Here is an 11,069-nt window from a genome sequence, read left to right as displayed (position 1 = left end):
AGGTGAGGATGGGAGGTGAGGATGGGAGGTGAGGATGGGAGGTGAGGGTGCACAGATGAGCGCAGCAGATACTGAGGAGCAGGACACACTGGGACGATGGTTCAGGTTCCAGTGACATTGGCAGTTTTGCTGTTGAACCTGAACTTTGCATTGAGGGTTCTTTGAGGAGGGTTGAAACAGAAGGAGGATGACTTACAGAGCATAGTGGGGAGAATTCCCAGGTCTTACTTGGAAAGAAAGAGGCAATGAGCCCAGGCAGGTCAAGGAGGGGACTGCAGGTTTGTTCTGAGGGGAGATTTCAGTGCGTAGTAATAGTTCTAGGCTGTTCTTTGGGCTTAAAAGTTCAGGCCAAGATTCTCCTGGTTTGTCAGGCTGAATTCAGATTGCCTGGAGAGATCCTTGAAGTGTTTAAAATCTTCAGGAGCCAAAGAGTCTTTTCCATATTGGAGTCTATGATAACAAACCTATAGCTGCCAGCAGCGCCTCAGTGTGAAGCACTTCCCTTCTGCTGTGTGCTGCAGAAAAGAGCCAAGCCCTCAGCCAAGATCTCAGGGCAATGGCTGATGCTCTTTGAGGCTTAGGGAAGGGAGCACAAAATGCTTTTGAGATGTGAGTCCCAAAGCCCCTGCAGGTGAGGCGGCCCTGTCCCACTGACACCCCACTGCTGATTTCTTTCTCTTTCCAGCTCCCGCCCGCTCCAAGTTTGGACTTTTCCCCCTCTGATTCCTGGAATAAAGGTAAAGTCGCTTTTCATGTAGTTGTGGGGAGGGTTTGATGAGTTTGACAAGTGATCAGCTTGTCAAAGAATCATAGAACGGCCTGGGTTGAAAAGGAACTCAAAAGATCATCTCATATTGGTTGTGTCTCAGCACTGCCCTGTAAGAGTGATGGTGTGGGAGGAGCTCTGGATCTGGGAGCAGAGTTCCTCCAGGTTCCACCGCGAGCAGGCAGTGACTGTGGGCAGTTCACTTCATTTTCAAGTGTGAAATCCAAGTAGAATGGCCACAGAACTGTTCTCACATGAGTGTGCCTGAACTCACCCTCTGGTTTTTCACAGGAGCTTTCCCATAATTGCTGGGCAGTTAGGGATGTTTGAAGGCCAAACATGTGATAAATATGATGAGGATTTATAGTTCTTATAAATAACAGCAAATAACCTTCACAGAGCTGTGGGGAAACAGCCCCCCTTCCTGTGACGTCACCTGGGGTCTGCAGCAAAACCAGAAATGAAATTGAATTCTCCCAGCTGCAGTTTGTTGTGGTCATCTGAACTTTGACTGGTGCTGCTGGGACAGCATGAGGCTGTACTCGAGCTCAAGCTCCATGACAGCAATCTGCATTTTCCTCTGTCTTTGAAGAGATCCACGGTGCTGAGTAGCCATAGATTGGGATGCTTTTCTGGGGATAACTCTCCTCTTTCCTCGCAGGGGTGCACACAGTGATGTCTGCCCTGTCTGTGGCTCCCAGCAGGGCCTGCGAGTACACGGCGGAGGGCTGGAAGTACGTGAAGGACCTGGTGAAGTGAGCCCGTCCTCTGGGCGCAGCTCTGCGCTTCTGTCCGTCCTGTGCTGGTCCTGCTGGAGGGCAGCTCAGCCAAGCGAGGGCTACAATAAAGGACTTTGGAAGCTCCTGTTTGGCTGGGGTTGCTTTTGGCACGCAAACTGCACCCACTGCTTCGTGTCTCCCTAGCGGTAGGTGGCTCGCGTGCAGAGCGACAGTTCTGTGCTGAGGGAGAACCTCTGTCTGCAGCTGTGGTGACTGCACTTTTAAGAACAGCCAAAGGTACCCAAGCACAGCTAGGAGCCATTGCTCATCTCCGTCAAGGATTGCTGGGGAAATGTAGGTCTTGGAATTGGAGCAGCTTTGGACTGCCTTGATGTAGCAGAGGCCAAGCAGGCGTAGCTCCCACCGTGAAAGAAGAGAAAAAGATCCTTCACCCCTCGCCCTCGCTTTGTCCAAACTTTACCTAGCATCATCACCAGCATGAAAAAAAATTAGATTGCAGTGTTTAATTAAGACTGAAAGTAATGTGGCATGGGAGCACGCTGCTAGTGAAAGTGCAGAGGCACTGGGGTATTGCAGCTGGGGTAGAACGTTCTGTGCTTCAGCTGTGGCCAAACACATCGGTGTCCCAGGGACGAGTGAAGCCGTTAACTGTAAACTGTTTTTTATTTGTGGAAAATGGAATGCTTCATTAACAAACATTTTTAAATGAGATATGAACAACACATTACAAAACGAATGAGTTCACATTGTATTGAGTGACGTAATATGGCAGCAGCTTAAAAAAAATTACACTTACAGTGACCCATGAGCTCCAAGGAACGGTAACCCCGGGTGACAAATCAATTTCAGTTGCCACGTAGCATTAAAAATTAAAACATTCAGTAGCGACGGTTGAACCGGGGGTCGTTGGGTCTGCTTGCTCTTTCCTGGCCAGCAAATCCCTCTCCTTGCATCCCTCCTCCGTGCATCATCTGACTTTGGTTCCCGCCTTGCATGAACCCTCCTCGCCTGCAAAGTGAGGCAGATGGGTTTGGTTTGTTTTCTTGTGACTCCAGTAGTCGGGTTGAAATAAAGGATGTGCTACGTTATGAACCACAGGAATATTCTGTCATCCCTTGACGTTTCACTAACAAAATGCAGAACTGATCAATCCCCTACAAATGCTTCTCTGGCTCATTTAAATGCAAGGGACTCACCCAGAAAGGACAGGAAATGGAAGACGAAGAAACGCTTTGCTCTTTTTAAGCTCCTTACCCTGACATGCCTCCACGGTGCATCACGTGGCCAGGTCTCCCTCTACCTCCACCTACAAAAGAGAGGAAATGATTCCTTCATACCCACGGGGCTCGTTTTGCTTTGTGTCCCAGCAGGCCCCACGGGAGCGTTACCTTGCCATCTCTCGTGATCCCGTCCCATCATCCCTCCATCCACGCTGCTCTGCCACGAACGCTCTTGGTGCCCTTCAAATTTCCTCCCGTGCTCCCCCCAGTCGCGGCCATCTCTGCAGGAAGAGCCCGAGTTACTTCTGCACGACAGCAAGAACCCGGCGGGACAGCAGCACTGCTGCAAGGAGCGAGCTGGAAGAGCTGCTCTTGTGCAGAGCACCGGGCAGAGAGCGAGGAGGGAGGCTGTGGAAAAGAACCGCGGCAAGAAGCGCATCTACAGCATTCAGCAGCTGCACAAGAAGTGCCGCAGCTCAGAGCACTGACCGTGAGGGCGGCGGGATCCCTCTGCTCTCACTCATCCTCCTGTCAGAGCCGTAGCTGCCCCAGCTCTCCCGGGAGTCCCGGGAGTGGCGCTCAGGTCCCCCGTGGCGCTCGTCTGGGTAATGCTGCAGGGCCAAGCACATCCGTGAGCCCTTATTTCCTCCTGGTAACTTCACCACATTCCTCTCTGCCCAATCCTGTCTGGGACTCTCGCAATCCCACAGCTCAGCCATCAGTAAGAGCCACCTCTCACTGCCTGCCTCTCAGGAACACACCAACCCACTGAGCTCTGCCACCTCACAGAGTTCATTTTGTGGTATTTGTGCCCTCTCTGAACGACCTCTCATCACCCACCTCTCTGACGCGCTTTTTTGTTTGCTGTGTACCTGAGTTCTATAGCAAGTCAAAAACAAGGCAATCCTGTCACTGATAGATACTTCTAGCACTATCATCTTAATCTGAAACTACAGCAAACCAAGTTGTAAGAGTTGAGATAGTTCTACAGATCTATAAAAAGCAACTCACTTGTCCGTCGCGATCTCCCATCATTGTCCTCGATCCATCTCTCCTACAGGCAGACAATTAAAATCAAACTGTGGTTGGAAAACACTGCAGTTTTAACAGTATCTACACATCACAGATAGAAAATCCTGTTTCCATGTGCTGCCAGCATTGCCTACAAATGGGGTAGGAACACAGGAAGCCACAACACTTGAGATTCCTAGAAAACCTAGCTAGCCCAGAAGCATGAAGCCACATCCTCCATTAAGGTGCTACAATACTATTTCAAAAGCTGTTTTTTTCCCCAGAAGCCTTCAAATTGCAAAACAGCAGCACCAGCACACCGAGCAGGTGCTTAACAAATGCTTCACTCGTGGCACAGAACATTTCTCTTTGGTTTCACGAGAGAATCTTCACAGCTACTAAATCATGCTTAAAGAAGGAAGTGCAGAAGAAACACCCAGTAAAGAAAAGGCAGCAAAATGTGACACTCCATGCCTCTGATTTCAGACAGCACAGCACAGCTAACACCCACCTGTCCAGTGAGTGGTCTTGGTACCGGCCACGATCCCTGTGGTCGAAGTCGTGGAAGCGGTCCTGGCGGCCGAAGTCAGAATGGTAGCGATCGTTCATCGCCATCCGCTTCGCTTCAGGCCAGTATGGATCGTCCCTCCTGACAGAGAGAATATGCCTGTTTTAACCCAGTTGGTGACTTTTGATAGTTGTCCCCTCCCCTCACGCTGTGCAAATCAAAAACGCGTGTAACAAAGCTCAGAAGCAGGAACAGAACTCAGACACAGGAGCACAGCTGAGGTTTTACACACTGTCAGTTCAGGCCAAGCAGCGAGCGCAGCTCTGAGCAGACACACACACAGCTCTCTGAGGGCAGGCTGGAGCCACAGCCTGGCAGCCCGGCGCCCTCCTGTCCCTCAGTGCCTTTACCTGCCATCAATATCATACGGCCTTCTCATGGCAGAGCGGCGTTCCTGCTCGTAGCGCAGCTGCTCGTGCTGCCGCCGCAGCTCCTCCCTTTCCCGCTGGATGCGGTCCTGTTCCCTCCTCCTTTCGTGCTCGATGTGCATCCTCTCTCTCTCCAGTCTCTCTCTCTCCATCCGCTCTCGCTCCAGCCGCTGCCTTTCAATTTCCAGTCTCTCCCGAGCGATCTCCAGCCTCTCCCTTTCCTCGCGCTCCCGGATGGTCTGCAGGTGCTGCTGCCTCTCCCGACGCTCACGGGTGCTGTTTTAGCAGGATGAAAGGTTACAGGTTTGTATTTCAACAAAGGAAGTTAAAAAGGAAAAAAAAAAATTATTAAAAACATAAAACCACAGTGACTGCAGATTTGTTGAGCTCCTCAGTTATATCACAGCAATGTATGTACTGTGACTTCACTGCTCCCATCGCACCACCCGCGGGGGGAAATAATCCGATACGGACAGAAGTTGAATCCAAATGCCTCAAAGCTCATTGCTTCTACTCAACTAAAGTATCAAACACATATTTTCCCCCTTGGTCATTTTCATTAAAAGAAGACTGCACCGCTCCTAGGAAGAAAAAGGATTTCAGCCAAGCTGAAAACTGCTGCTCTTACCGGCGCTGCTCGGCCTCCCTCATCTTCCTCTGAGCCTTGATCTTGTCGAAGGGCACGATGCCTTGCCTCTCCCTGCTCTCCGATTTGCGGTCCTGGCTCTTAACACTCTGCATTTGACACAGGACAGAAACTCAGCAGAGTGCATTTACAAAAGGCCCAGCGCTGCGCAGTGCTCTGCTTCCATTCGCACACATCTCAAAGCTCTGCCCCCACATTTTGCTGTTGCTTTTTCTTTTTTAAACATTGCAGACCCACAACATAATAACAGAAGACCTTTCCTTCCCACGTTGAGTTTGGCAAGATTTCACTGCTGAATATGTTATCAGCAATATGAAAAATATTTGACTAATTAAGAGCTAAATCTGCATTACAGAAACCCTAATTAGGCTGATCAGCAGGACAAACATAGGGCACGTGCAACTTAGTGGGATTCCTGCTCTGTTTCTAAGGAAAACCCATGTACCATGCATCCCAAACAGACTCACTCTGTCTTTTGATGTAGTTGATGTTTTCACACTGATAACAGGTTCTCCTTTGGATTTATCCATTACCACCGTTCTCTCTGTTCCTTTACTCCCTGTACAAATCAGAAGTTGAGCAGAAAGAGGTGTAAGAAATAACAGCACTACACAACACGTGCAGCTCATCACTGTGCACAGAGTCACCTCCTCTACAATTTAAAACAGGTCCTTAAACCCCTGCTCAAAATGCATTTCTTCACTATCCCAAGAGTCACCATTAAGGCTGACACAATGTCAGTGCTCCCCCAAGACCATCCACTCTTGGATAGTGACAGGACAAGGGGAATGGCTTTAAACTGAGACAGGGGAGGTTTAGGTTGGATATGAGGAGGAAGTTTTTCACCCAGAGGGTGGTGAGGCACTGGCACAGGTTGCCCAAGGAGGCTGTGGATGCCCCAGCCCTGCAGGCATTCAAGGCCAGGCTGGATGTGGCTCTGGGCAGCCTGGGCTGCTGGTTGGTGACCTGCACACAGCAGGGGTTGGAGCTGATGAGCGTTGTGCTGCTTTGCAGCCCAGGCCATTCTAGGATTCTATGATCCTATGAGAGATTGACTGTGAAATGAAGAACAGCCATGTTACCTGACTTGGAAGATTTAGGCTGATCCGATGAAGCAGACTTCTGTTCATCCTTCTCTTTCCTTTCTTTTTCATCTCTGTCTTCAGTCTTTTTGGAGTCGTCTTTCTGGTCACATTTCTCATCCCTTTTACTACTGCTAGGCCTACAGGCAGATGTTGATATAGATTAGATTGATATTCAGGAAGAGAGAATTAAACTAACAGAGTTTTGATTGGCTGAGGTGAGGTAGTTACAAACACACACTTTCACTTTCTGGATGTTTGTCATAAAAGTTCTGTTTAACAGCTTCTCCTGACAAATCAACACACAGAACTGCAACACCTCAGGGCAGGGGATGCTGAAGGCAGTACCTCTCGCTGGCTGTTTCTTTCTTCGACTCGTTCTCCTTTTTTTCAGTCGGTTTCTTCCCAGCAGGTTCATTTTTTGCCTGAAATTTATTTTGCACATCAGCTGAGATCATGGTTTCAATTACGCGCACAACTCGATGGCGGCGACAAATCTTAGAGGCTCAATACTCACTTTTTCCACAGAAATGATCTTCCCGTGCAGCTCCGTTTTGTGCAGGTGAGTAATGCACTTTGTGGCTTCCTCAGCTGTAGACATGGTGACGAAGCCGTAGCAGCGCGCGCCGGGGCTGCGGGCATTGGTGACCACCTTTGCACCGACCACCTTTCCCAAAGAAAGCACACGTTACACTCACAGCAATGAGGGCACAGCCCTACCAGCAAGGAACACTCAGAGCATCCCTGCTGCAAGCCAGGGCACGCTGCTGCTGCTCATAATGATGTCGTCATGTCAGCACAGAGATGACAGAGTGACATCCGTAGCTCTGCTTAGGAAAGAGGAGTTTCCCCCAAAAGCAACTTGAAAAAGCCTGCTTAGAACATTGCTTTATAAATGGCACTGCTGTCACCAGTGTGTGCACAGAGGCATCGCGTTAAAGCGGAGCTGAGCACGGAACGTACTTCTGAGCTCCTGATTCATTTAGCAGATGGGCACCAACTGCTTGGGAGCTTCAACCTCCACCAGTGCTTTGTAGCAAATGACAGTAATTTGATTTACATGAGCACGCGGCGTTGTGGCAGCTAAGCAGCTGCAAACGTGAGGTGAGCTTATTTTTTCCTTACACGTTGAACCCGTTGTGGTATCTCTATGATCAATGCATTCCAGCTCACCAGCTGGAATTCTGAACAAATAAATGGAAAGGCAGCATTGTTTTTTTTAACTGACATGGGGAAAGAAGCTTCTGTTACTCTTCTGACCGTCAAACCCGATGCTGTGACACTGAAGCCATTGCAGTGCTTACTGTCAGGTCACAGCTCACACTCTGCAATGTTTTCTCAGTTAAACCTTCAGTAAGGCATTACCAGCAGAGACTTCTCTAACTACAACCTGCTGAGAAAGACATCTTTAAATGGGCTTCAGAGGCCTGAGAGAAATCCTTAGGAATCAGCTCCGTGCAAGAAATGCCATCAGCTCTGATAGCAGTGCTCTGTCCAACTAGTTCTTCCCATTTCGCAGCTGAGATGGAGTGAATTCATAACAAATGCAGTAGAAAATAACAGTGCCCAAGTGAGCGCATTTTAAAGCAGTCATCCACTTCAGACAAAGGAAAACCTTCAGGTACTGAGGAATTCCTCACGTATGCCCATAAACAACATTATCAAATACTGCATTATCCTACTTTGTCCCAGGAACACATTTAATAAGCAGCATTCACTGCTTACTGTGGGTTCCAATGAGTAAAGGCACCACCACAGGACACAGAGGGGTATGTAAGCAGTCGCTGTCTGTTTGTATAAGGACTGAAAAAGGAATTTTGTTTTTGTTTGGAAGAGATAAAACAAAACTGCAGCCATTTGCCATGAACTCACACAGGTTTTTCTTCCCTCTACAATCCCACCGACATTTTCAGCAACAGAAGCACACCAAGACTTACAGTTTATGCTGAGGGGAATATAAACAAACAAACCAGCCTTACCTTCCCATATTTGCTAAACAGATTCTTTAAGTCTGTAGCTCTGGTGGTGGAAGCAAGTCCACTCACCCAGAAGTTTCTCCCAGAACCGCCAGCAGCGCGACCTAATTAGGAACACAAACAAAAGCACAGCCCGAATCCTGATTAGTTCTACTGTTCCCATATTTAAAAAAGAACAGTTCCACAAATCCCATTCTTCAAATCACAAAGCAAAGCATAAACTTCACCTCCCAACAGCTCGTATTCCTGAAGGCAACGAGGAGTCCAAACTCTCCTAAGATGGAGCAACAAGCTCTGGCACGTGCAACAGAGGGATGCTATTCCCTCCATCATTCCTCAAGGCAGAAACTCCAGAGATGAAGTAACTGAGGCCCTGCAGAACGTGTCTGGATCCACCCCAGCAAGTTGGAACTTACAGGAAAAGACTGAAGACCTGCGAGGGCTGTGGGAACCGAGTCAGCACCCACAGGCACTCAAGTCTTGCCCTTGTCTCCTCGATTCCTAAGGAATCAGAACTGGATGCAGATTAACCGCACCTCAAGGAAAAACATTCACCATAAAAACAAGAACATATCTTCCTAAGTGCCTGCCTGCATGTTGCTCATGTTCAGGGTGTGAACAGTTGAGCTACGACCTCAGTTACTGCAGTCAGAAAAGGGTCAGCATTCAGCTATGCAGGAACTACAGAACACCCACCCAGCACATCTGAACTGGTTTGCTAAGTGGTTGCATCATTGTCAAGTCTGAGAACTCGTGGTCCAGAGATTGAGAAAGGTTCAAGCTGAATGCTCACAGATGTTATCTCTGACAGGGAGAGATGATGTCTCCCTGCAAACATCTGTTATTGCTGAGTGATTGTATGGTGCTCATCTCTCTAAGGAGCAACCAGCAAGCCTGGCCAGCTCCTCTGTAATCTCACTGATTCCTGGTTGAACTTCTGTTACTGGTAACTGTGCTAGAGAAAAACCAAACAAACAGGGTTTTTTATCCCTTTATCCCTTTTTGAAACAGTCTGATTTATGCAAGTTCTGATGGTTGCCTTTTTGCATGGAGCTCACACCAGGACACCATCCCAGCCTCCTCTGAAATCTCTTTAGGAGCTCTGTATTGCTCTTCAGACCATTCAGTCCCACAGGCTTCTGAGACTGGAGTGCAGCAGGTCTCCCTACATCCATCTGCTTCTAAAACACCTTTTTGGTGATGGAAGGAATTTCTCAGAACTGTCATCAATGGGGAGATGCATCTTTCAAAGGCAATCTGAAATGCTCTCCTTACTCAGGTATCTTTCTCTTTCTTACTTCTTCATGTGAGAGCTGCCACCTTCCTGCTGCAAACACGAGCTCTGCAGGAAACGCTGTCACATTTGTACAAGCTCATGTGAAAGTGGGCAGGGATTTGTAACAATCTCTTAGAAGAAAGATGACACGGCCCAAAACGTGCTGCAGACTCTGGGTAAATAATAGAACCTGTTAAACGGTCCTTTAAATGTCCTGAAATAAGAGTAAAAATACGGATGAAAGGTGAACAGATGTGGATGGAGCTAATGGCGAGGTCTGGTCGCTGGCACAGACAGGCATAACCCAGAATCTGGGTGGAAGCAGTTGATGACGAGTTCAGTCTGTGCTGCAAAACCTAAAGCCGTGCAAATCCTTCCTTTCCTATCAGCAGACAGATCTCCTAATGAACTTCTTGCCAATTACAGAACTGCTGGGACTTCAGCACTCACTGCTTTGAACTCTCTGCTGCACGCAAGGCAGTTCTAAGCTTTCTGCCTTGGAGTGGTAAGAGAACAGAAAAGAGGAAAGAGAAGTAAAGGCTCAGCAGAACGTGCATTAAAAGGAAGAAGCACAATGAGAAGAAGGAGCAGGCAAGGCCTCCTGTGGCACTGCTCATCTAGAAATGCCCGTCCTGCTTATCATGCATATTGGCACTGGAAACAGGATCTGAGCAGATGAAGATTTAAGAGCCATCGATCCAACTGGAAGACATGAAACTTGGAGCATTTGTGATGCTTAAGTACGTGAATACAAGACTGTGTGTCATTTTCACGTAACAGGAGATGGTGTAAAGAACCACAAGGAAAGCAATCACAAAAGGCTTTGGACTCACTAACAGCTGCTGGTATCCTCAGAGCCATGAAGGACATATTTGTCACAGATCAGCGCCTACCTTTGGAGATCAAGACACAAACAGAAGGGGCACAACGCAAAGCCTTGCAAAATGTATCAAAGAGAAGAACGTTTTGGCATAACTGCATCTTTAAAAATCCAGGAAAACAAGAAAATAATGAAATTTAAGAACCGTAGAGACTTCAAAGCTTTCACAACAAAAGGCCCCATCCAACAAAAAGGAGCTTCACTGACATAAATGCCAAGGTTCGTTGTTTAAGGATACATACCCTTCTCGTCTTTTGAGATTAGCTTTGTATCTCTGTCCTCCTCCACAGGGCTAAAGACAAAACAACACGTTACTCAAGTCAGAGAGAATAATGACTACTGATCAGTTATTTAAAAAGCTAAAATTAAATACCTACCAGAAAATACGTTGCAAACAAAAATACACCTTTACATACTCGATTTAAGTAATCTGACATGAAATAAGGGGAGTCAGATTCTTAAACAGAATTATATTAGGAAGAAGTTTACAAATCAGAGTAATTTAAGGAAACAACCTTTGAAGGTTGAGGAAGGAA

The 11,069-nt window shown here is 47.7% G+C and overlaps 2 protein-coding genes across 2 annotated transcripts in view; one reads left to right on the top strand and one right to left on the bottom strand.

The window, feature by feature from the left end:
* Positions 1-1,630, top strand: part of MICOS13 (mitochondrial contact site and cristae organizing system subunit 13) — a 2,712-nt gene extending 1,082 nt beyond the window's left edge. Inside the window, 2 exon segments of the mRNA XM_042813141.1 lie at positions 686-737; positions 1,428-1,630. Coding sequence (XP_042669075.1) covers positions 686-737; positions 1,428-1,525 — 150 coding nt within the window. The 3' untranslated portion in view covers positions 1,526-1,630.
* A 520-nt stretch (positions 1,631-2,150) lies between these two features.
* Positions 2,151-10,825, bottom strand: LOC122157479 (scaffold attachment factor B1-like; the record flags this gene model as incomplete). Its single annotated transcript, XM_042813147.1, has 14 exons — positions 2,151-2,514; positions 2,761-2,812; positions 2,895-3,007; positions 3,216-3,337; positions 3,738-3,780; positions 4,249-4,386; positions 4,656-4,949; positions 5,302-5,408; positions 5,787-5,878; positions 6,402-6,541; positions 6,750-6,826; positions 6,919-7,068; positions 8,381-8,481; positions 10,776-10,825. Coding segments are annotated over 14 exons (1,609 nt in total), but the record flags the coding sequence as incomplete, so codon positions are not given.
* Positions 10,826-11,069: the final 244 nt, after the last annotated feature.

This window comes from Centrocercus urophasianus, unplaced genomic scaffold (assembly GCF_019232065.1).
Source record: "Centrocercus urophasianus isolate 14NV4802_14NV808 unplaced genomic scaffold, USGS_Curo_1.0 seq_1390, whole genome shotgun sequence".
Lineage (NCBI taxonomy): Eukaryota > Metazoa > Chordata > Aves > Galliformes > Phasianidae > Centrocercus > Centrocercus urophasianus.
Note: the sequence above shows the minus strand (reverse complement) of the source record. Positions and strands in the feature narration are given on the sequence as shown.